This window comes from Glarea lozoyensis (genome assembly GCF_000409485.1).
Source record: "Glarea lozoyensis ATCC 20868 chromosome Unknown GLAREA9, whole genome shotgun sequence".
Taxonomy (NCBI): Eukaryota; Fungi; Ascomycota; class Leotiomycetes; order Helotiales; family Helotiaceae; genus Glarea; species Glarea lozoyensis.
In genome coordinates, this window is record NW_007361004.1 from 629,917 (window position 1) to 653,917 (window position 24,001).

General features: G+C 47.3%; 12 protein-coding genes across 12 annotated transcripts; 5 read left to right on the forward strand and 7 right to left on the reverse strand.

Moving 5' to 3' along the window:
• Window positions 1-13: 13 nt before the first annotated feature.
• GLAREA_08151 (S-adenosyl-L-methionine-dependent methyltransferase) lies at window positions 14-679 on the reverse strand (the record flags this gene model as incomplete). The annotated part of the gene is made up of 1 exon (XM_008090197.1): window positions 14-679. One exon carries the CDS (start codon window positions 677-679, stop codon window positions 14-16), a length of 666 nt encoding a protein of 221 aa, XP_008088388.1.
• A 1,921-nt stretch (window positions 680-2,600) lies between these two features.
• Window positions 2,601-3,504, forward strand: GLAREA_08152 (P-loop containing nucleoside triphosphate hydrolase; the record flags this gene model as incomplete). Its single annotated transcript, XM_008090198.1, has 5 exons — window positions 2,601-2,726; window positions 2,791-2,849; window positions 2,913-3,093; window positions 3,150-3,382; window positions 3,441-3,504. 5 exons carry the CDS (start codon window positions 2,601-2,603, stop codon window positions 3,502-3,504), a joined length of 663 nt encoding a protein of 220 aa, XP_008088389.1.
• Window positions 3,505-4,098: 594 nt separating this feature from the next.
• GLAREA_08153 (RNA-binding, RBD) lies at window positions 4,099-5,202 on the reverse strand (the record flags this gene model as incomplete). The annotated part of the gene is made up of 3 exons (XM_008090199.1): window positions 4,099-4,294; window positions 4,355-4,583; window positions 4,632-5,202. 3 exons carry the CDS (start codon window positions 5,200-5,202, stop codon window positions 4,099-4,101), a joined length of 996 nt encoding a protein of 331 aa, XP_008088390.1.
• A 592-nt stretch (window positions 5,203-5,794) lies between these two features.
• On the reverse strand, window positions 5,795-6,538 carry GLAREA_08154 (uncharacterized protein; the record flags this gene model as incomplete). Its single annotated transcript, XM_008090200.1, has 3 exons — window positions 5,795-6,268; window positions 6,320-6,411; window positions 6,463-6,538. 3 exons carry the CDS (start codon window positions 6,536-6,538, stop codon window positions 5,795-5,797), a joined length of 642 nt encoding a protein of 213 aa, XP_008088391.1.
• Window positions 6,539-7,225: 687 nt separating this feature from the next.
• On the reverse strand, window positions 7,226-8,218 carry GLAREA_08155 (uncharacterized protein; the record flags this gene model as incomplete). Its single annotated transcript, XM_008090201.1, has 4 exons — window positions 7,226-7,407; window positions 7,464-7,615; window positions 7,667-7,844; window positions 7,900-8,218. 4 exons carry the CDS (start codon window positions 8,216-8,218, stop codon window positions 7,226-7,228), a joined length of 831 nt encoding a protein of 276 aa, XP_008088392.1.
• A 295-nt stretch (window positions 8,219-8,513) lies between these two features.
• Window positions 8,514-10,253, forward strand: GLAREA_08156 (Histone-fold containing protein; the record flags this gene model as incomplete). Its single annotated transcript, XM_008090202.1, has 3 exons — window positions 8,514-9,361; window positions 9,417-10,085; window positions 10,136-10,253. 3 exons carry the CDS (start codon window positions 8,514-8,516, stop codon window positions 10,251-10,253), a joined length of 1,635 nt encoding a protein of 544 aa, XP_008088393.1.
• A 609-nt stretch (window positions 10,254-10,862) lies between these two features.
• Window positions 10,863-11,809, reverse strand: GLAREA_08157 (SURF1 family protein; the record flags this gene model as incomplete). The annotated part of the gene is made up of 4 exons (XM_008090203.1): window positions 10,863-10,965; window positions 11,017-11,122; window positions 11,170-11,682; window positions 11,737-11,809. The coding sequence occupies 4 exons, from the start codon at window positions 11,807-11,809 to the stop codon at window positions 10,863-10,865; spliced, it is 795 nt and encodes a 264-aa protein (XP_008088394.1).
• A 402-nt stretch (window positions 11,810-12,211) lies between these two features.
• GLAREA_08158 (Ubiquitin-like protein) lies at window positions 12,212-13,847 on the forward strand (the record flags this gene model as incomplete). The annotated part of the gene is made up of 5 exons (XM_008090204.1): window positions 12,212-12,290; window positions 12,381-12,433; window positions 12,493-12,611; window positions 12,686-13,751; window positions 13,803-13,847. 5 exons carry the CDS (start codon window positions 12,212-12,214, stop codon window positions 13,845-13,847), a joined length of 1,362 nt encoding a protein of 453 aa, XP_008088395.1.
• Window positions 13,848-15,025: 1,178 nt separating this feature from the next.
• Window positions 15,026-16,921, reverse strand: GLAREA_08159 (Homeo; the record flags this gene model as incomplete). Its single annotated transcript, XM_008090205.1, has 1 exon — window positions 15,026-16,921. The coding sequence occupies one exon, from the start codon at window positions 16,919-16,921 to the stop codon at window positions 15,026-15,028; it is 1,896 nt and encodes a 631-aa protein (XP_008088396.1).
• A 446-nt stretch (window positions 16,922-17,367) lies between these two features.
• On the forward strand, window positions 17,368-17,962 carry GLAREA_08160 (uncharacterized protein; the record flags this gene model as incomplete). The annotated part of the gene is made up of 3 exons (XM_008090206.1): window positions 17,368-17,429; window positions 17,501-17,819; window positions 17,873-17,962. The coding sequence occupies 3 exons, from the start codon at window positions 17,368-17,370 to the stop codon at window positions 17,960-17,962; spliced, it is 471 nt and encodes a 156-aa protein (XP_008088397.1).
• Window positions 17,963-18,565: 603 nt separating this feature from the next.
• On the forward strand, window positions 18,566-20,062 carry GLAREA_08161 (SET; the record flags this gene model as incomplete). Its single annotated transcript, XM_008090207.1, has 4 exons — window positions 18,566-19,336; window positions 19,390-19,415; window positions 19,467-19,555; window positions 19,608-20,062. 4 exons carry the CDS (start codon window positions 18,566-18,568, stop codon window positions 20,060-20,062), a joined length of 1,341 nt encoding a protein of 446 aa, XP_008088398.1.
• A 757-nt stretch (window positions 20,063-20,819) lies between these two features.
• GLAREA_08162 (uncharacterized protein) lies at window positions 20,820-23,465 on the reverse strand (the record flags this gene model as incomplete). Its single annotated transcript, XM_008090208.1, has 3 exons — window positions 20,820-21,121; window positions 22,827-23,391; window positions 23,454-23,465. The coding sequence occupies 3 exons, from the start codon at window positions 23,463-23,465 to the stop codon at window positions 20,820-20,822; spliced, it is 879 nt and encodes a 292-aa protein (XP_008088399.1).
• Between the last annotated feature and the right edge of the window lie 536 nt (window positions 23,466-24,001).

Below are 24,001 nucleotides of genomic sequence, written 5' to 3' on the forward strand. Positions count from 1 at the left end.
ACGACTGAGTATTCTACAACCCCTTCTTCCCCAAGATCCACAAAAATGGTATGACTTTATCTTCTTCTTCCCTCTGATCTATAACCTTGCTTTGCAATATTTCGAATCCGGCCTCCAAAACCATACTCTCATTGCTCTTCGTATCAAACCCACTCCAATACATTCCCTCTCCAAGCCAGTCGTGTGCTATTCCTTCTTCCACATCCTTTGTTCCAAGATTGATAAGAACATGTCCTCCTGGTTTCAACCACTTCTGTATTCGGCTAAGGAGATCCTTTTGTTCGGTGCGTGGAAGATGGATGATGCTGTAGAATGCAACCACGGCATCAAGGCTACCTTCCCCAAAATCAAGCTCCATCATGTCTTTTTGACTCAGTTCTAGCTTTCCATCGGCCGAGCCAAGATTTTGCCTGGCAAGCTTGAGCTGCTCTGCAGATATATCATTTGCAAGCACTTGACAACCATGTTCGAGGAGGAGTTTTGTGCCAGGAATTCCTGCTCCGCATCCTAGCTCGAGTAGCTTCAAGTCGCTGCTGGTCGGAAGACTTGCTAGAAGCTTTTGCGTGTATTCTTCGCGAGGCGAGGGATATTTAGATGTCCATTCCAGATAAACAGCAGCCATTTTGTCGTAGGAATTTGCTATCAACGCTTTGGAAAAGTGGGGTGTAGGAGTTGCCATTGTGCAACAAGGTCTCAAGGCAAACTGATGTAATGATTGAAATTTGCATGCTACTCTGTAGAATAGAAAGTTGGAGACACCAACTACTGTATTCATAAAGAAGTGACACCAGACCAGACTGCCCGCGTGAGTCACGCGGTCAGCTCCACTTCTCGATTGTAATGATTAGATACAATATGATAGAACGTTAGCGTAGCGTTCTTTGCTCTTGGGTAATATCGTGCTTATGAAATGCAGTCACCGTTTGGCAAGTGAAGATATAATCCACCCGGCGTGATCGGTTAGCGAGCCAAGCTCACGATGGACAACATAAGGTAAGTGACAGTCCAAACACGACATGTTTTCGATGAAGTTGACGATATATCGTGTGTTATTTGGAGTAAATAAGAGGTTCATACTATCAAAAATTAACACCTGGTCAGTAGAAGTACCTGCCCACTCTTGAGTGTAATTTACCTAGGTAGACGATGTAATATTCAGAAGGTTGTGCCATTTGTTTTGTCCTTTACGAGCCAAGCCAGCCCCATCAGGAGCCTGGCTCAGTACAAAAGATGAAAACCACGTAAAGCCGCACTCATGATAATCGCCATCCAAAAGAGTCGAACAAGTCATGTTTCTGATTTGTATTGAGCGATTGCCGATAGCGCCAAAACGAAGTTACAACTAGAGCGACGCACCGTCCGTTCTCAAGATGACAACATTATATGAAGATAATAGGTAGTCCAATGTCGCGCTCTTGCCAACATCAACTCTTCCACATGTGACCGAAGCTCAATGCACTCCATCCGGTACCTAAACGCGAGATACACATTGTTGCAGAATATATGCAGCCTCGAGAAGTGGAAGGGCGGATGGGGGGCCCATCAAGCGCTGCAAGCCTGGCCTTTGGGGTCACCAAAGTGGCCGGCCAGGAGTCAAAGCTGTCAGCGGAGCGAGTGCAGGGGGAAACAAAACGAAACAAATCGTGAATGAGCAATGCAATACCGAAGGTGCTGTAGAGATGTGGCCTGGACTCCTGGAGCGTCAAATGCTTCACACTTGCCCTCGCTGGATGAATTTTTGGGAGGGCTCAGCTTCGTGCAGCAGCGAACGCATCATGAGAGATGTTGAAGATAAAAACTGCGTCTACTTTGAAGGTGGTTGAAAGTCGTCTAAACTCGTCCTATGAAGATTACACCCCGATGCACGCCGGCGCCTTTGTTGGTTCCGCGGTTGCGCTCGGCGCTGATTCGAGAGCGTCTTGCTTGAGCTGCTTCCCTCTGTTACAGATCTGCGTCAGGTTGTCGACTCGCCCTCTGTGCTCACTGCTCACCGTCAAAACCCCAAACAGCGCTGCACGGTACAATCTTCAGTACATCCACATCCACATCCAGATCCGCATCTGCAGCAGAAAATCGACAAACAGAACATTCCCTCAAGAACATCGCTCTCTGACTGCTTATCTGCTCATCTGCCCCGTCTGCCCGTCTGCCGCAGTCACCATCATCCATCCAAGCCTCAACTCTTCCTCTGAGCTCCTCCTCCCAGGCTCACCTCACACCCCCTCCCCCCCCTTCCCCCCGTCCCCCCATTTTTTCGAGCTCGCTAGCATCCCGACACCGACCAACCTCAGCATATTCTCCTGAGAATCCCCAATCCGTCTCCTATCGCTCTCGAAACTCGTCGCATCTTCGTGAGCACGAACAACCTCCACCATAACATACGCCTCTCCACCAAGAAGGTACGCCCGTACAGTTGCCAAACCATACATATCCCCTCGCGTCTCCACTGATCTCCTTCGGCGGCATTTCCAGCTTCCGTGGTGTCAAGGTCTAATACTCTGTCAGAGGGAACTTCTGCTATCGACAACACCTTAACTCTTGCGTGTCAACCAATACTTTATACAACCTCACAATTACACTGAATCTGTCGCAAAACAAATATGGCGGCTCCTGGAACACAGTCACTCAAAGTTGGTCTCTCCCTCAACATTTACATCTTTGGTACCACCACAGGCGTATCCCGGCTAACTCGTGTTTGTTTGGATAGTGCGTTGTCACTGGTGATGGTGCAGTGGGAAAGGTATTTGTTGCTCGGTCCAGCCTAGGAGCCCGCATGCTGACCAGACTCAGACATGTCTCCTCATCTCCTATACCACGAATGCCTTCCCAGGCGAATACATCCCAACAGTGTGAGCTTCAAATCCTCTCGGAGTGGGAGATGCGATAGCAGAACTGCGACTGATGGTCAATAGTTTCGACAACTACTCCGCTAGCGTAATGGTAGATGGGAAACCGATTAGCTTAGGCTTGTGGGATACGGCAGGGCAAGAAGATTACGATCGCCTGCGACCACTCTCGTACCCCCAGACCGACGTTTTCTTGATTTGCTTTTCGATCGTCAGCCCACCTTCATTCGATAACGTCCGCGCAAAGGTGTGTTTCTCTTGCCTTGACCTGGAATGCCCACCGTTTGTTGACAGCGTATCTAGTGGTTTCCTGAGATCGACCATCATGCCCCATCTGTCCCGATCATTCTTGTCGGTACCAAACTCGATTTGCGTGAGGATCCAGCGACACTCGAGAGCCTTCGAGGGAAACGAATGGAGCCCGTCTCGTACGATCAAGCTCTAATAGTTGCCAAGGAAATTAGAGCGCATAAATATTTAGAATGTTCAGCTCTCACTCAAAGAAATTTGAAGAGCGTATTCGATGAGGCTATCAGGTTCGTCATATTCCATCGTGCTCTCATTCGTAAGGCGATGAACTAACACAAGTGGTAGAGCCGTTCTAAGCCCCAGACCACAAATCCAGAAGAAGCAGAAGGGAAAGTGTGTGGTTCTGTAAGTGAACAATGGACATAACATAACAGAATGGATTCGGACAGCAGATTTCGCAGGTATATTCGTTGGAGGATGATTTGAGAACAGACGACCTGCCAACCTAGGGATTATCCTAGACATAGAGACCCCCCAGCTCTACGGCACGGTGACATTTTGAGCGGGCGATTTAGTGCATACCGGGCACTGATATCTTCTCCCACACTGATGAGATGTCTGTCGATGCTATTTTTGGCTAGCTTATGAGGAGGCTTCAAAGATTTGCGTCCAGAAGATATTCAAAGCCTGTAGATAATATGCACAGGAGAAGGTAATGAGGAACGACTGTTGTCTGCATAGCATTTCGATTTCTTTTTAAAGGCGTACGGAAATTGAAACGTTTGAAGAATATTACATATTATATCCGCGCGTTTTGCACGTGAAGATGATCGTTTGCGAGATGTAAACAGTGTCGTGGACTTCAGAGAATACAAAAAGCTCCGATACTTGGGTGGTCACAGACCTTCCTTGCTTGACGCACCTTTTATCTATAGACTCTGAGAGATGTGGATGATGAATTCCATGGTCATGAATTTCGGGTATCAATTCAACAATATCCGCACTAGCCTTTTGGTACAATCCCTCTCCTACTTGGATGTATTCCATTTTCATCCAATGGCTGAGCCGGCTGATTTGCCCTCTTTTCCCACTTCGCCTTCTCTTCTTCTTGTAACCTCCTAACCCTCTCCTCATTAAGTTTAGTATTCTTGTCCTGAATCTTGTTGCGTCTATCTTTCGTATTACCACCCCCGCCTGCACTATTCGCGACGCATTCGTTAGCACGGGAGCCTTTCATCGCCAATAAAAAATGTACTTACGTTAATTCCACATTAATCTTCCTCGCAGGACTAATCCCATCATCGAATACACTATGATGAAACAACTTCAAACAAGTCTTCATGTGATCATATCCCTCGAACTCCACGAATGCGCAGCCTTTGGATTTTGTAGGATCGTCCTTTTGTGTCAATGCGCGGACGGACTTGGGTTTTACGCTCGCAAAGTGGGAGGTTATTGACGCTTTGGTTGCAGAAAATGGAAGATTACCTGGTAAATGTTAGTATGAAAGACGTCTTCATAGCAATGTGTACGTACCGATGAAAACTATGAATTTGGCTGGCGTCTTCGGTTTCTCCTCCTCGCCATTGAGAGGCGTCTTGTTTGCGCTTTTCCTTTGCTTTTCACGGTTGCGATTGTTCTTTTTCGCCGCAGTGTCTGTTTTCACGGTATTCTCTTCAGCATTAGGGTGGTCTTTACTAGTCGCCTCAGGATCTGCGGCTGTCTTGAGGGCCTCTGCGGCTTCTTTGGCTTTCCTCTCCGCCTTTCTCTCTTTCTTGGATTTCCTAGGCGCTTCATCGGTGACACTCTCAACGGGATTTTCTTCCTGAATCGGCTCATCTACCTCTTGCGATTTCTTCTTGCGCTTCTCTTTCTTTCGAGCCCTCTTATCCTCCTCACCCTCCGTACCATCTGTAGTGCCCGTATCAGCCGCCAAATCCCGCTTCCTCTTCTTCACCTTCTTGTCCATCAATTCCCCTGTCCCGACGTTGTCTAGTGAATCTTGGTCTTTTTCTTCCGGTAAATCAGGAATCGCATCTTGAAGTTTGCGCTTCTTCGCTTTACGCTCAGCGCGAGTGGCATCTTGATGGTGTTTTGCCGGCGCCATGATCAATCCGTTATCGTTGTTGGAGGTGGAGATCCGCTTCTGTGAAAATAGTAAAGATCTAGAAAATGTTCTATTGAGATATTTCCAACTTTTTTTCTGCCCATAATTGAACCCTTTGGTGGGGCATATTGTGGTACAACTCTAAAGCGGTGTAGAGCAGACATTATGAGACCAGCCCGACTACCCAGGTACCTAGCCGAGCTAGCTTAGGTAGGTCGATGAATGTGGCTCAATTCATGTTATGTCCAGTTGGATGTGACCAAGTCGCAATAACTTAAGAAGCTCAAAGTAATCAGAGATAAAGCAACCTTTGCCATGCGAAACGTATCTTGTCCCAAATTAAGCTTCTACAAGGCATGGCGTACAGGATGATCGGAAATCGTCTTAATATTGATATTGCTAACAACTGACCCGGTATGTGCAACTATGAGTATGTAACATCAAACCTCTATCCAAGTTTGATTATCTAAGCCAAAGCCCACCTGCATCAAACACAAACTTGGTGACTTCGCGCTAAGAGATTGTGGCTGAATGCTACCATTCCTTTTGGCTCAGAGCGTGAAATCCATAGCGACTAACGTGGATAGGAAATTCAAGCTAACCCCCTAGCTGTACCCGAGTCTGCGTCAAAATTCTTCGAAGTCGAGGCGAACGGATCTAGATGCCCAGTAGGAGTTACCAGAACCGTCACGATGGTGGTGGGAAGCCCAGCAATGTTCCGTACGTCGAGAGACACAGGCAATGAACTTGCACTTGCTCCGGCGACTCGATTCGCACTTTGGGTAGGGAAAATGGCGCTCTGAATCAGAAAGGCAGCGCTCTCAACAGGGAAATTCGCGCTTTCCGTGGGCCATGGAACAGCAGAAGCTCCCGACTGTTGACGTTTTCCCCAGGACCCTGCCAGATATTCCGCCTCCATCCTACGTCGTAGCGAATCGTGGGCGGCTATAGGGCGTGCTCCCGGATTGACTTGTGACCCGAAAGTAGAACATTGAGATATAGCGTAATGAAGGGCTGAGCTGGAGTGAGCAATATCACATTGGGAGTACAGGCACTGAAATACAGACTAAGGCGTGTCAGCAAGCGCTCAAGTATTGCGACGATGACGCTCTCGTACATTTTGATAGCCGTCATCGCGGCAGAGACATGCTAAATCGTCGAAACATCTGCTAACATATTTTGTGTTTTCCCAGCAGCTCATAGCGCACGCTAAACTCGAGTCAGAAGATTATTCTGGAACAGAGTTTGACACCAGCATACCTGGAACTGATGGAAGGTTCTCCCCGAAAACATTGAACAATCCTTCAAGGATGAAGAGAAGTCCAAAAAATTTCATTCTCCCAGTATCACGGTGGGTCGTTAATTGGAAAGGTACAACTCTCAATCAAGGAGTGATGGGTCGAACCAGCCAAGGGTTGCGTAGTTGCGGGAGATAGAGCGTGAACGGCCGAGAATGCTTGACTTTGAGGCCTACCGGTGTAAGAGACTCAAGCCGATTCCGGACGGAGCCAAAGAAAAGGCAAAGACTTTGATGGCAAAAGCTAGCGACAGTGTTGGGTTCCAAAACCAAGCAAAGTGCCTCGCAGAAGGCGTCGACACCAAAAACCGAGGGTTGGCGAAGGAGTGTGTTGAGGGATGAATTGTGTTTTCAAACGCTGCCCAGGTGGCCACACTGACACTAGAGGCGACAAATACATTGATCGTACCTTCCAAATAATTACATTTGGTAACCCGGAAGCCACCTGCGCAGTCTGGGACACCTCACGTCCCTCCCCCCCAGAATCTCGTGATGAAGGGAGGCCATCGGGTTTCTAGCTCTTCATTTAGATAGGAAGCCGGTGCTCCTTCTAGAGCGCAAGGCTTTCGGATTTGCGTCAGATTTAGTAATACTTTCATGCGCAAAGAAGCTGCTGTCTTTGTCGTTCCTTCATTCTTACATGAGGATGTTGCACCAGCGTCGCATTCAGTTTGCAAGTATCATTTCCGGGTGTGTTGGGATAGGGCCGGGTTGAAAGGTTTATTCTTAGTAGAACAGTAATTGAATCCCATCTTTCTCAGCAGTGTATCTCTCCTTGAACTCATTCCGGCCAAGCCAGGTCATCAAGGGTACATGTGTCTCCTTCATGTCGAGTATCCCTCTCTTCTTCACATCAATATGAGAGGTGTCAACCACAATTCTTTCTAACCTATCGACAATCAATGCGCCTGAATCATCATTAGATGGTAGATCATGTGATAAAAGGTTTATTGTAGGGACATACCATCTTCCAACAGATCTTTCAACCTTGTCGGCGTCCCAACTGCGATACCGGTCCTTGTTGATTTGAGGAACTTCACCGAGTCCTGTATCTTGATGTGTTTTGCGAAAAGTTTTGCGACGCTAGCATCTTTTGTCTGGAATTTGCGAAGAGCTCTGCTAGCAGCGTTAGGACGGATAACACATGGCTTTCCTGCGTGCACTAACCTAGCAATGTCTGCAGCCCTAAGGCCGGCTGCTGTAACGACTATGGTATGAGGAGCCCCGTTCTTCTTGGACGCAGACCACAATTTCGTTGAATTACCCGCGAATTTTTCTAGAAACCCTGGTAGGTTGTCAAGCGTCCTTTTCTGGGACCAGGAGGTAGTATCGCAGATGTATGATTCTATGGGAACGCACATCAGTTCTGATGATCAATTGTTTGGGATTTGGGTACGCACCTGGAATATATTTGTCTTCTAGTTCTATGGAACTCAGGTCGCTCTCATATTTCCGCGTCTTCTGAGCAATGTGATCGGCAAGAAGTTGGCTATTCATGTGCGCAAACGAGGTGTTTATACCCAGTTCAAGGTCGATTTCATCCTCTTCGTCCGCCTTTCTCTTCTTGCTCTTGGGTATCTTGACACCATCCTTGGTGGTAATTTGGACCTTTGTTCCTCGCTTTCTTTTCTTGGAAACAGGTTGCGGATCGACCGCTGGCGCCTCCAGCGGGTGGGCTGCTGGCGATTCTAGAATCTCTGCGCTGTACGTAGCAGCCATTGCAAATAAATATCAGCAAAATGGAAGACGTCGGTTGAACAACCACCTTGGAAATATCACTTCGCCGGGGAATTTTTGTATTTTTGCCGGCAGCAAAGTTACACCGCCTGTGTAGAATAAGTGGATAGTGGTGGGGTAGCTTTAGCGTGATCGCGTCCCGCTGGACGCGTCTGCCACATCTGTGGAGCTAAGACGTACATATGTAAATACTGTAACAACGGCAGAGCCTCGTCGTCACCCAACAACTACGATACGTTTGGAGGTAGAAACTTACATTAATGCAAGACTTTTAGTCATGTCTACCTCCCGCGATAGCGCCGTTGTCAAGGATCTCCATCTCAACCACAATGCCGGGAAAACACAATCCAGAGACTCCAATCACAGCAAGAAGACTTCCGAATATACCACGTCTACGGACAGAAATTGGCATGGGCTTGCCAATGCTACGAGACCGATGACCCCTCTCCGTCGTGCTTCAAGCGCTGATCCCTTGTCAAGTCGTGGCCGTCGTAGAACTCCCGTTGCACAGTCAAGAACTCCTGCCGGGGTTTCCAGATATGGTGGTGGTTCGGCGAGAAAGCCATTGATGGTAACGCCCCATGGACGAGCTGCTCAGCGACAGCTGGAGGCAAGAAGAACCCCAGGGAAAGAAAGGCGAAGGAGTGGACGGCAGCAAAGGGAAACGCCTCGTGATGCCTTGAGAGCACTTAGTCGTCTACTCGCACCTAGGTCACAGCCCATCGCCCCAACTCCTACTGGTCCAGGGCAAACTCCCAACAAACGATTTACGAGTGATGATGATGATCTGGACGATGAAGTCGAGCTTCAGAGACCTCGTTTGTCCTTGCCTATGGGCGACGCAGACGACGAGGACGACAGTTTACTGCTTCCCCCTCAGTCAGCCGGCTTAGAAGACGAAAACTTCACTGTGCAATCTGTTGAGTTTGGTCGCCGAGCTCGAAGTGAACAGCCTCTTTCACGGCTTTCGAGGGGGAGTTTTGGGAGCGTACGCATGAGCGACAACTTTGGAGATGTGAGTGCGTTGGGGCTTGGAGGGGCACTGGATGAGTCTAGCCTGATAGGCGGGCCTCTCGCTGACGATGATATCTACGAGATGTCGGAGTTTTCTATGGGGGTTCCAGGGTAAGTACCATCGCCTTGTCTGAGCTATCATGATTGCTCAACTGACACACTGCAGAGACAATACACAAACTTTGAGAGATCTTGGTCTCGCTCAAGGCGCTTTATCTATCGGTCGTGACAGCGACGTCCGGCCGCTGGCGTTACCCGATGAGGCTACCGACAATGATTTCTTGTTCATCGTACCACCAAGAGACGTTTCTGAGGAGCCACGGAGGAATTCATCCCGCCGAGGTAGCACCCCTCTCTCAATGATTCTGGACATGCAGAGTGAAGATCCCCAGGGACACGTGGAGCCATTAGAACTGGATCAAGAGAATCTCATGGAGGGAGAAGAAGGGGAAGAGTTCGACAATAGCGAGCATCCAGTTCCCACGGTGCTATATGATCCCACACAACCTTTGGACATGAGTCTAACCATGAGCGTGCCCCGCGCACCTGGCTTGGTAGGAACGCTTGCCACGACGAGGAAGCATAAACAAGCCAAAGTCTCTGTACACGGAATTGAATACCCCTCTCTGCCTGCAGGTGTAGTGAAGAAGTTGGCAACGACTTTCGCACGTACAGCTGGCAACAACAAAACCAAACTCAATAAGGAAACACTTGATGCGATCATTCAAGCTTCGGATTGGTTTTTTGAGCAAGTTAGTGACGACTTGGGGGCTTACGCTGAACACGGAAGGAGGAAGACGATTGACGAGACTGATGTTATAACGCTTATGGCCAGGTTTGTATAGACTTTCTAGGTCTTCTGCCTCTTTTGCTGACAGTTGACAGACAGAGGCAGATCAACGCTAGTAACACCCCGTTCTCTTTGGCCCAGAAATACCTGCCACGAGAGCTTCTTCAAGAAATGCGCATGGTCCCTCCACCCAAATCGAAGAACCAACACTAAATAAAAGCTAATATTTCGGCGAGACTGTGCAAGCCAGCGGTCCTTTTTTACAATTCTGTAAAATGGACACCCATGACAAGGGCCGTCTCACCGCATCGTCTGAAAGGATCTGAACAGTTAACCCCTATCGGACTGCAAGCTTCGCCAAGCTATCACCAGAGGATTCCCTCACACAGCCGGGAAGTAGATTTGATGCAAAATTACCAATAAACGAGGTGTAAGTAGACTACTCTCGTCTTCCTCTTCTTGGCTAACTCGACATCGTTGACAGGTTCGTTTATTGGCGTGTACTGTACTGACGCTTTTATGGGGTGAACTTTACGTACATTAGATTGGTTATATATGTAGGTGGGTTCAAAACGGCCCCGGGGGCCCAGAACGCAAGTACAAGCACGCGCCGCGAAACTAGAAAAGCCATGTGGCAGTTCCCACGACTTATTCCACTGTGAAAGAGTCGTTTGACCTATATGGTTGATGTTCCGAGTCAACCCAGATGCCCCGTCAGTTGGTGGATGAGAGATGTTGCCGTATGGATGGACACAGCCTAGCAGGCGATTTATTATAATTAAGTTAGTGTTGATACATCATTACATTTTACACTTTAATCTACTACGACCAGTCTTTATTCTGACGCACTCGACGCGAAATGTCTGCCGGAGGTTTCTTAACCACCATCCATAGCATCACGGACGTTGCCGCCGCCAAAGCATACCTAAGCTACTTGTAAGAAAGATTAAAAAGAGACGAGTGGGTAGCTACTCACCATGTGAAAATATACTGTGCATGATTGTTCCTCAGATTAACCTCTGCCGGCCTACCAATAGGTATCCCACGAGCCTCCCTGTCCCAAGCCTTTAGTAAATCCGCATCTATCGTTAGTTTAGCAAGTTTCTGTGAAAACTGTGTACGAACGAACCCATAGTTTCCTCCACCCATACAGCTTGACTGCAAGTTAATTTGGCCATTTGCGCAACATCTGGAAAATAAAATTCTTTCGTTTCTGGGCTGTTTTCGGGTGTGAACATGTTTTTCTTCCAAGGTTCTCTTAGAAGTCCTTCAACCGTGACCACATCCTGTGGCAATCCGTCAGGCCGGCTTTCCTGCTTTTTAAACTTCTTCGGAATCCACCCTCTATTCACAAGCACCGTGGTTCCCTTGCCACCTCGTTCCAAGGGAGTTATAACTAGATAGCCATCCTTCCCATCATGCATTCGAGGGCCAATTAGCATCTCCTGGTCATGTCTGAATCTCCCTGTGGCATATATTCTCCGGTAATCAAACTCGCTGATCGCTTGAGGGTCGATGTGGGGGGGTAGTGGCAACGGCTCTCGAACAAGACGGTCTTCGAACTTCGCTATTAATTTCGACTTCCAGTCTAGGCGCTGGACCTGCCACGTCCCGAGTCCAAACGCTGTGAGGGGAATCAACGCTAGGATTCTTGGTCAGTACGTGGGCCAGATTCTAAGCTGACAGCTTTGCCCACCAAGAATAATGAGCCCCGGCCCGTGTCTCTTTCCTGCCCGGACCAGATCTGGGGGATTGTCGACGATTGACATGAAATTGGGGTCATCAGCAGGAGCGGGCGTTGCCCGCCGGGAGCTTCTTGATAAGTGCCGGCATTCTGCGCATTTCGATAAGCGTGAAGGTCGTAGCTTTCGCAATGGTGTTGAGCCTCGAGAGAGGCTGCAAAATGGTCGGAGCACAGATTGCAATGAATTCATGTTCGGAGCGTGGGCGGCTCGATGAAACAGATGTATAAAATGTCAAGCAGATTGTCAGGATCCGGCTAAACCGCGGCTCTGCAGGAACTGACTGGGCTTGGGTGGCATACTCGGTGCTGGGGACCACTGTACCTGTGCTCCCGTCAGACCAGTCTGCTGTTCATACTGCACGATTTAGACCTTCCATCCTCGTACTTCACCGGGTTAACAAAGGCTAGCACCATCGCAGTCACCATCATGTTCTTCAACGGGGATTTGCAAAGCGGAATTGCGCAGGCCATGGCCCAATCCAAAATGGTAGCATGTTTTGTCACCGGTAGGCCATACACATACATTCATCCATAGCTCCATTCATATCAGCGGTGGTGTCCTAGAAGGCGAGCGTCACTGATGCGCAACTTTCCAGACGAAGAGCAGGAAAGCAGTTTGTGGGAGGAAGTGTTTTTGAAAGATTCCATTGTAAGTGGAGCGGGAGTTTCATTAGTAAATGGAACAGGAACCAACCAACCACATTTTAGGTCAAATCGTTATTGTCGAGTCAAACGGTACTTCTCCGACTTATCGCTGGATCGCAGGAAGCTTTATATCTTGCTGCAATCTTTCCTATACCGAAGACACCCACACTAGTCATTATCAAGTAAGCGACAGCTATTGATCTCCTTGCCTGTACTGGGCTCTATAGCTCGTTTAATAGTACTAAAACCCATCTAGAAATGGAGAACTTAAAGAGTATCTGGCCTCAGGGACCTCTAAAGAAGATTTTCTCAGGCGGGTTGGAGTTGCTTTCCAGTCATCCGTTCCTGAGACTCCTTCCAGAATAGCAGCGGCCTTAAGAGGTCCACTACCTGGTGCTGTTGATAGTATACCGGCTGCAGCCCCGGTCGTTGATCAACCTTCAACATCTGCTTTCACAACTCAACCCTCGTCCCAGCCTCAAGCAAAGCCCAAATCCTCAGGAGAACGGAAAGAGCAAAAGCCAGCTTCATCCGGTAAGGGTAAAAGTAAAGAGCTACCTATCACATCTAAGCTTGCCCCAGAATCGAGTGCAAATAAGGTAGCAGACACGAAGTATGCCCTGCAACGCAAAAAGGAGCAAAAAGACGCGCGGGCAGAAAGGGATCGCATCTTAGCTCGCGTCGAAGCCGATAAGACAGCCAGAAAGAGAGAAGCGGAGCTGAGAGCTCAAGCAAGAGTAAGAGAAGCTGTCAGCAGTCAAGCAGCTGGTAAATCGTCCTCCGGACCGATCGCCCAGAAGCAGCTGCATGCTGAATGTGCGGTGCAGGTGCGACTTTTCGATGGCTCAAGTATCAGAGAACGGTTTCCGTCAGGGAGTTCACTACGAGCTCATGTTAGACCTTGGGTTGACTCGAAGCAGGAGCTCGACTTTCCCTATAATTTCAAGCTGATTCTTACACCTTTGCCCAACAGGGACATTTCCTTGTCCGAGGAAGAGCAGGATCTGCAATCATTAGGACTGACACCTTCAGCTACATTGATTTTGGTACCAATAAAGGAGTTTACCTCGGCGTATGAAGGCGGTCCCATGGGACTAGTTTACAGAGGAGCCTCTGCAGGCTATGGCCTTCTTGCTGGGAGTCTTAGTTGGGTTGCAGGCACCGTCGGTGGTGTTCTGGGCTCTACGCCATCTAACGAACCGCCGGAGGCGACTGCTGAAACTCTAGCATCCGCCACAATACCTCGGCCAGGAAGGGTCAATATTAGAACTTTACGAGATCAGCAACCCAGGGAGGACCAACAATTTTACAATGGCAACGCGGTATGTGCTGACATAACTTTTACATGATATGAAACTAATCTGGATTTGTAGCTTAACTTCGAACCTAATGACAATGAGGAAAATCATTCCAACTAAAGGAACACTGTACTTTCTTTCAGGCGCGATCAATGCAGAAACTTCACTAGCAAGCGATGTATTTGCGATACAGCTCCGTTTCTAGTCCACTAAATCCAATTCTAAACAGCCCCTTAATCATGTCGTTCGAAGGATGAGGAAAGCTATGGGCGGCCTTTCTTGTCTCCAGATATTGGCTATGGGAACTCAGTGTAACATTATTATAATATGACGTCTCGCGGCGAACACAACTATGACAGTCCGTTCAGCCTTACAACAAATCAGAGGGATCTATGGTAAGGTCAAGTTTACTTTTGTATTCCTTCCAGCGCCAAATGACACCTTCACGCTCATACCTCTTGATGGCCCCGTCTAGTTATAAATGGATGCTTAATTGATTCAACTCACGTGCCCAGATATTGACACAGGGCAATCGAATCCAATCATGTATATGGAACATAGAACAAAGCTAGCTAGGCAGCATTAAACAAGTGAACAAGCGCATTTATCATCAAAGATCTACCACCTTTGTGGAGTGTGACGGTAGAGCACCATTAGCACTAGAAGATATATTTTGTTATCATTTTGGTCAGACTGACGAAACATCGTAAAGGAGCGACCATTAGTTCCTTTCCGTCTAACCCTATGACATGATGTTGTTGACATAATGTTGTATTCTAGAGGGGAACGATAGAGTAATCGCCACATTTTCTCGACCACCCTGTGTTCAAATTGAGCGTGCCCCCACCCTAGAGATGATTTGAGATGGAAAGACAGCAGAACGCCTTTTGCCTGGATTCCGATGAATTCAGCTGACAGCTAGGACTTGTTTCTAGGTAGAACGACTGAGAACTTGGTAGCACTAAGAGTCCACGCGTTTTCGCTCTGGCTGAACTTACCCCCCTATTTACATGGAGCCTGATACTTGGTAACGGCGTCTGGTTCACGAGGGGTTGTATGTCCGATGGACCGATGCGATATCAAATATGCAAAAAGGCTAAACAGGCGGCAGCCTCATTCAAGGGAGCGACCTGCTCATAATTATCCAATTACGCATATTTTCTAGCCAAGGAAACTAGGTGAAAATCAAAGGTGGCCCCAGGCGCTTATCATATATTCAACCGGACTGTCTGGACAAAGCACCCCATAGACGAGTGGACCGGATTGTATTACCAGTCAGTGAAGAGCCGTAAACACGATCAGAAAGATTCGTGAACCACTGTCTGCTCCAATGGTGCCGATTCTTCTGACTCGCCAAGTAGGTATGAAAATGAGGAATTGGGCAGTCCGTCGGCGTTTGCTGCCATTGAGGCTTTATCGATGTCCGACATGTTTTGTCTATCCTTTGAACATGGCAGCGGATGATCAATCCACGACTCATCGAGCAACAGTCGAGAGATATCCATCTCTCCCATGTTTGTATTAAAGGGGGCTGCCATTGAAGCATTCCAATCAAAAGACTGGGTGAAAGGTAACACCTCCCCTTGCTCTGTAGCGGTGGCCTCCGCGAAAGCTGCGATATTGTCTTTGAACGCAGTAGAGGATTGTGATGATGGACCACTATCTTGCGAGATGATCTGTTGAATGCGTAGACCCTCTCGGCCAGATGTTGGGAGGTTTGACAGGGTGTGAGATGGTATAGTATCGTCATTTTCTTTACCATAATGATCTCTGGACTTATCTACCGTCCTACTTCTAACAGGAGATGGCAGAGACATCTGCGAAGCGCTATTGTTGAAATTTGACTCTACTATGACCGTAGATTTCGGATTAACTTCAATGCTCGCCCGCGCACAACTGGGTTTAAAACTGTGCTTTAACTTGCCAGTTGGTTCTGATTTATCTTCTGAGCGGAACCTCTCCGGATATTTGTTGCGAAAACGATCTCGCAGATCTGTAGGCTGCCGGGTAATCAGATTGAATTGAGGATCGCGCTGGATCTTGGTCCACGCAGGGCCATGTAATTGATATCCTAAAAGAATATTACGATCCTCTTCCGCAGAGAACGCTCTTCTTTCACGCCTGTTGGACTTGCGAAAGGGCCCTTCAATTCCAAGCTGAGCAAGGTCTTCTAATTTTTTTCTATGTGTGCGAGTCTTTTTCGGTCTAGCGGCGCTAGATTCGTTCGTTTTCAGGTTATTCTGCAGTTCTTCATCATCGATCAGAATATTTTCAGATAACAAGCTTGACTTTGAGCGAAGAGGTTTCGCGCTCAGCCCAAGATCTTCCGTTACTGCCGAAAGCGGGTTTCCATTGGTGGTTTCTCCTCGCAACTCTTTTGGACAACACGTGCGAAAGCGATCCTTCAAGTCTGCTGCAGACCTTCTATTGAAAGAGAAGGCCGGGTCCTCAAGTATATCAGTCCAGCACCCAAGACCATGCTTTTTCACTCCAAGCAACAGATTGTTTGTTTCCTCGTCTGTCCATCTCTTCCTGGTCCGCGGCTCTTTTTTCTTCTTGGGCGCTTTGTTCTCAGCCGGGAGTCCTTCCAAATCAGCGGGTACCACAGGTTTCGGCACTTGCTCCACGCCATTAACAGGCAAGGACACCGTATTCAATGTGTTCCGACCGTGACTGTCGTGAAAAGAGCTCGATGCGATAGGAGGAAACAGAGTAGCTTGAGGAGGAGGCTCAAAAAGGCCGATAATGATAGGGGGAACTACCTGCTTGGTAGCTCTCTGCTTTTTAGGAGGTTGGGGGAGTTGCACGAAGTCATCCTTACTTGCTTCAACAAGGGATCGCTTTTTAGATGTCGACGTGATGGTGGTGCCAACATCTTCACTAAGTATCTTTCGCAGCGATTGAGGGGATGTAACACCAAGGGTTCGCTCACTGCTGGTGCACCGTTCTGAATCCTTTCCTGTCTCATCTCGTACGATATCCGGTTCAATGGTCCGAGATGTACGCTGGGTATTGCAAGTTGAGGCGGGACTAACATTCCGCGTGCTGGTACCAGGCTCAAGTAATAACGGTCGACCAGAAGCTTTCAGGATATTAGGGTCTTGCAGCGGTGGAAGCTCGAGAGAAGAGGGGGGACATCCCAGGGGTTCGTCATTCAGAAGTGCAATCAAGCGAGGCTCGATAGTCGTAAACATGCTATGCGGTTTTCCGTCGGCACTCTCACGTCGCAATTTCAAGTGACAATAAACGTCTCATCATGGCAGGGAGGGAGCAGGAAGCTCTGTACCTGCCGGTGCTCGATGCGATCGTGGGTGTGCTTTCGGCGATCTCTCGGTTTGGAGAGTTGTGAACATTTGGTGGGAAACTAGTATTCGATTCGAGGAGGGAAGGGGCCAACGGTCTTCTGAGCAGAGATGGTGTCAACGGTTATGTTGAGTAAAAATAAGTGCGGGAGTGCAGGCCAGAATGATGGTCGCCGGATCTCGCCTGGCCCGAACATTGTCCGGTCGTGCAGGTCAGCTGAGCTGTATTTGCTCAAGCTCGAGTTCCATGATTCTTTCGAGTTCTCAACGCCATCTTGAGTTGATCTAAGATTACAAACTACCAGATTCAGATTGCGGTTTTTATACCGGACCTCAAAATGGCCTCTATCCTGCCAACCGTCCCGCGATTTGTTCTCACCATCTTTGAACCACTCTCCTTGTTAGCGACCTCCTCCAATACTTTCGGCCACGGTAGAAGGCGCCATCGCTAATGTATGTGCTTTTCAACAGACTTGCGGGAGCTGTTGCTCCATTTCTTTCCACGGACTGGTTCGTTGCCAAACAGCTGCCTCTGTCGGCGCTTGAACCACTGAGCGCGAATTCCCGCATGGTTGCTCTTCAATTGGGAAACATCTACCTGCTTCTGGCTATGGTGGGCATCGCCGTCCTCTACACCACTACTGAGCCGCGGGTTGTGCGGAATTATGTGATAGCCCTGCTGATTGCTGATGTTGGGCACGTTGCTGTGACGTGCTGGGTTATGGACTACGAGAGCCTCACCGACATTGCAAACTGGAATGCAATGGCTTGGGGAAACATTGGTGTAACTGTAATATCTATCAGCGATGAATGTCTTCCTTCAGTCACTAATTCTTGGAGCAGGCCTTTCTCTTCTCGGTCAGAACATCATACCTTTTAGGCCTTTTTGGAGATGACCATCTTCCCACAACGGCAATCAAGAAATCCAACTAAGGAAACCCCCGCTGGTCATGTAAGTATAAATTGGAGACCTTTCGGTAATATATTGAGTGCAATAAGAGTAGAAGAGTCTTTTTTCAACCCCCTCGACGTCTGGGTCGCCAAGTGTTGTAGCTTAAAGGAATCGTGTTCTCGTAAGGAGAGGACAACATAAATGGTAGACCCTCCTGACTAGTTATTCCATCAGTCGAATATAAGTCGACAAACGCATCACTTATTGAACAAACGACGAAATGTACGATACTCAATCAAACCGATCAAAATGAAAATTATGCATTGAATGCCACCTATTTTGCCCACCAAGAGGTATTCCATATGCCCATCTTGTTATTCGTCGCAGAATACTGCCATCCTCTATCCTTCTTCTTTCCAGCTAATGACTCCAGACAGCACTACTCGAGTCTTCCGTAAAGACGGCCGTGTACGCTATACATGGAGGCACAGATCTTGACGCAATGTGTTTTGGGCTTCGTTTCGTAGTCGTTTGACCATTCTCACATCCGTGCGTTGTGGACCCTTTGACCGAACATCATATGGAGTTTAAACGATCGACAACTTCTGCGAGCTGTTTTCTAATATACTTATCGTTGACAAACTATGTTTTCTTCACCTCTACTTCTTATATCGCTCTTGGGGTTAGCCCTCCCTGTTTCTAGGGCCGACGTTTTGGCTCTCGACCTGGCATCTCAGGGGCAATTATTGTCTAGAACGACGAATCCGGATTATATGTGTGCCAACGAGAGGGTTACGGTTGTCGATACCTTGGTAAATGCAGTAGATTCCCACGCTGGGAATGCGCCACAACGACATCCACGCGAGAGTGTCAAAATGACAAGACCGGAATCATCTTCTCAAGACGCCTCTACTTCTAACTGCATCCAAGATTTCAATAGCAAGACCCAATACTGTCTTTACACCCTTTCCACATTTGCCTCGGACCGTGGGATGTCAGTGGTAGCTTCCCCTGAAGATATACAAAGTATACTTGATGTGTATGCAATGAACCAATTAGCCCAGCGAACCTATCCGCTTCCAACAGACCCATCGCACTTTTACGAAGCAGCCTTGCCTGGGCGGGGACAAGGGCTCGTTTCCAATCATACATTTCACCGAGGCGACCTGATCATGGTAGCACGACCAGTGTTAATCCTTGACGAATCATCTTTTGATACTGCGGTAACTGATGAGAGGCTGGCTCTTCAAAGAAAGGCAATCGATAATTTACCAAGAGAAGCGAAAGATTTGTTTCAAGCACTTGCCGGTCATTGGGGGGGAGATGAGGTCGAAGATCGAATCATAACTAACGCATTTGGCGTTGGGTTTGGAAGTGAAGGGAAAAAGTTTGCAGTTGTGGTTCCCGAGGCTGCTGTAAGTGCAAGGTGGGTTGAAGTATCAGACAAGACACTAAAGAAAGCCATTAGCGCTTGAACCATGACTGTAGGCCAAAGTAGGATTGCCCTTTCTTTCACTCATGGGTCATTTGTTGATATGATCATAGTGCACGCTTTGCTTTCGATCCTTACACACTCACTCACAAGGTGCATGCTATACGCACCATCTTCCCTGGAGAAGAACTTACTATTTCGTGTAAGTACCATTGTCGAGTCGTTGATTTTCCCTACCATTGACAATACCTAAGACTTGGATGAGAAGCAACCTTACTCTACCCGGCAATCGTACATTCATGCCCATTGGGGCTTCAAATGTTCATGCAACCACTGCATCCTTCCCCCACCCCTTCGTGAGATGTCGGATCTGCGAGTTGCTGCCATTTCGGCACTTAGAACATCACTCCTCGACTTTACTCCCAACCGTGGATCAACAGCCACCCCTCAGTTGGCGCTCCGTCTTATTGACTTTTATCGAGTTGAAGGGCTTCATTCGCCACTAGCAGAAGCATACATTTTTGCGGCACTAAGATATTGCATTTGGGAAGATGAAGCTAATACTAAGCATTTTGCTGAAAAGGCGTTGCGAGCTTGGCTGATGTGGGAGAAGAAGGGGGGCAACAAAGCTATGATAGAACAATTACTAAAGGATCCAAGAAAAGCTTGGTGCTGGGCTAATGGTGCACAAGAGCAAACGGAGTTATGAGAAATCCTTCAACCCGTTATTTACAGTCTTTTATACTAACAAGATGACCTATGTGTTTTTTTGGTTTTTTTTTTTCAAATAACGAGAATAAAGGGCTTTCAAAGGGGTTTCTAGGTGCGAACCGGCTTCAAGCTGAGCGCAACCATGACAAACGGGTAATAAATATTCAACAAAGCCCTCGAACCACGAACCTTGGTGTCCCTTTTATATTCTCCGTCCAAATCTACCACTGCTGCGCTTTGAGCTCCTTGAATCTGATTACTCCAGCTAGGACTGAAGTCTACCACGGGCATCAGTTTGGATAGTTCAATATATAGAAAACGATAAGCTTAATTCGTATGTTTAGTACGGTGCCTGACTCAACCAAGTCTCTGCGAGACAGATCCCAACCCCATTCTTTGTATAAGAAGTCTTCATGCCTCTCCCCGAAAACCTTCCCGTCGAGCAGACCGTGTCGCAATCGCGAGGGAGTCCTCGTCGCCCAACTTCACCACCTTCTAGATCTTTTCGAGCTTGTAGCTGACAAAATTTGTCTAAAACGCTTAAATCGTCTAAATCATCCAATTACCTCGTATTTCTCAGTTACGGCTTCGCATTGCTTTCCCTGGGTACTACATTACTCAATCACAGCATCTCCTACCCGAGCAGCTGAACCGGTGGCTACTTGGGTGGGAGATACTGTTCCCTCTTGTCCTAAGATACTGTGGCAATGACCGTCGTGAGAGTTCGTAATACTGTCGTCCTAAAGCCGTAGATCCTACTTATCTGGCAGATCTTGAGTCTCTACCAGATCCTTAGATTGGTTATCGTGAACTTGACTCTCTTTCGGTTCCTGAATAAGATCTTGAGGATCTGCCAAACCCTGAGGCTGTGGTAGATCCTTGAATTGAGGAAGCTCTAGTAGATCCTTTTGAGGCTCTACTAGATCTTGAGTATCTGCCAAACCCTGAGGCTTTGACAGATCCTGGGATTGAAGTTCCTGGTTATCGTAAACTTGACTCTCTTTCGGTTCCCGAAGATCTTGAGGCTGTGGCAGATCTTGATTAATAACCTGAACCTCTGGCGGATCTTGAGTATCTGCTAAAGCTTGAGACTTTGGCAGATCCTGAGGTTAAGTCTGGATCTGGATCTCTTCCGGTTGAAGCTTTTGATGAAGCTCTAGCAGATCCTTTTGAGGCTCCACCAGATCTTGAGTATCTACTAAAGCTTGAGACTTTGGCAGATCCTTGACGTTGTTAATCTGGGTAGTCTAGATCTCTTCCGATTAAAGCTTTAGAAGTTCTTAAGTATCTTGAGGCTCTGGCAGATCCTGGTTCTAGAGTTCTCTTTGGCGCTTCGCTGTAATCCAATTCAACTTAATCAACTTTATCTCAATTCTCTTTCTATCTACGAGTTCGGCTACTTCACGGAAGACTTCTAAAAGCTCGTTCCATATTTTGCCTTTGAAAGATTAGAAGCTAGCAATATATGCGATGTAAGCTGCCCTTTTATCGTACTCGATAGACTATAATCTAAGTTACTCGACCTGGCGGCGGTACTCGATTTCTTCTTCCATTTTTGAGACATATAGAGTAAGTCAATTAAGGTTTAAATTAACCTGGATTAAATTGCGCAATTGAGTGAATTGAACAGGTTCTTTTTACGCACAATTGGATATTGCGAAAATGGCGATATGGCGGAAGTCGTGAAAAAATCGTCAAATTCGTGAAAGAGCTGTAGAGGTTCCGAGAGCTCTTGGGGTGGTTTTGACTAGCTTCAATTGAGGTGTTTTGAAGGTCGTAATTGTCGCTCTTTGGCAGAAGAGTTGCGGTCGTAGAATAGCTAGTTCTGAGGCTCCTAGGTCGTGGAGTCGATTATCGTTAGAATGGCTCGTTCCTGGTGTCGATTCTGACAAGGTGGTCGAGTTATCTGCTTCCACGCGGTGGCATGCAAATTCCTCTAGGACAGAACTCCCACGCGGTGGTATGTTCTATTCCTATTCTTGGCAAAGAAGCTGTTAATCTTCTCCCCCTTCGACTAGATAACTTGATGCCCACGCGGTGGTATATCAAGATAATCTGAAGTCTAAACACACAACTGCCACGCGGTAGTACTCTGCGAATTCTTTCTCCTCTAATCTATAAGTATAGACTAATCAGTATCGGTTTATTAGAAATAAGGTCTTATTGCGTACACGGCACGGTAATTCGTCGTGATATGCGGGTACAATATTGGGTATATTCGTGATAATTAAGGAAGGAGTCCTAAGCCTGGCTAGCTCAGGACTCAGGGTGTTGCACCACGTGACTACCTAATTAGGACTAGCTTACAGGTCTAGCCAATGAAGTGAATGGGATTCCGACATCTATACTCTTATCTATAAACTTTGGCGTTAATTCTATCTAAAATCTATTAATAAGTATATACTTATATATTAAATTCTTTTCTAAGTCTTGAAACTAACGGTAAAACAAACAAACTAACAAGCCATACGTTGTAGATGTAGAACGTTATTTTGTCTTCTTCGGCCGATCTCTTTATTAAGTATCTTAAAAACATAATTATCGACAAGGCTAATGGGATAAATAAGCCTTCAAACCCGAGCTGCCAAAATGCGGGACAGACGAAAGACCAAAAGAGAAGCGGTATAATCAAAGTCCATCGAGTGACCGAGTCTCCTATCACTAGAGGAACAGTAGCCCGGTTAAAAAGACTATCACCTGCTTGATCATGTATATCTTGTGTCTGAATGGTAGTAAAGATGGTGGAAGCTAATATCAAGAACCATTGATATGCTTCAGATCTGATGGAAGTGGTAGTGCCGTTTGATCCAACAAGCAAGGCGCCGGAGGTGAAACAATGTATCCGCAGGCATTGATGAAGTTCCGAATATATAGCCTGTCACCTCCATGCAGGTCGTTGTACCAGTATCCGAGGGCCATGAGTCCGATGCATTGCCAAACGCCTCCTAGTGCTAGGCTTGATAGGAACGCAAGCAGATAAAGGGCCAACATAAGACGTGTTGCTTGCTCCGGACTCAGTCTCCTCGATCGTAATGGTCTCCATGCCTTGTTCTTAAGATCTTCTGCGATACTGTTTGGCTGGCGCTGGTTGTCGATGTTGAATGGTAAGAGATTGATCCATATCCAGGCCAGAGCCCTCGGTAGGCGTTTCGCAGTTTCAAATAGTAAAGGCGATGGATTAGTGGTCAGAATCGGACCAGAGAGAAGGCCAACCAATGCAAACAGTGTGCTTGGGCCAACGATCGTCTTCAAGTCGCTGCGTGTGAAAAGCCAAATGGTATAAATGTGGTATGGCAGTGGCTTTTTGTGCACTGCACACATTTTAAGCTAATAAGATCACGTTAGCCTAGATTTTCGAAAAGTAAAAGATTATCTGTTCAACAGCGTACCTCTTCAGACATTAAGGTGTAAGCGTTCAAAGAAAAGAACAATTTCAACCACAATATGGAGAAGTTTAGCTTTGAGAGCAATCTCAAATTGATCTGACTCCTCTACTCGGGTAGTAAGTATTCTGGGCGTGTCATTCTGCAGCTTCTTCGGTAGAAACTTCTCAGTTAAAGGGGGTTTGTGAAGTTGTGAACATCGAGTAGATCACCCCGAATAGCCTGCCTATGCCGCAGCGGCGTGTATCTGCTATGCAGGAATGCCTCTAGTCCACCTGCAAGTCACTGCATTGAGACAAGAATTGACAACCGCATCGACTGCCTAGTTTGTCAAATGCTAATTCCTGCAGGTAATTCCAAGCACGTATCTGCTGTGTCTCACCTGCCGTTCCGTGAAAATATGTAGGCCCGTTGGTGGCGTTTTTGCTCACCGGCGAAGAATCTGCAATCAGATTGGTGGCTGACTGCTATTGACCAACAACACCAACAATACCAAGAAATTCATACTCATAATCAATAATCATTAATACAGGATTAAGGCATACATCCTACAT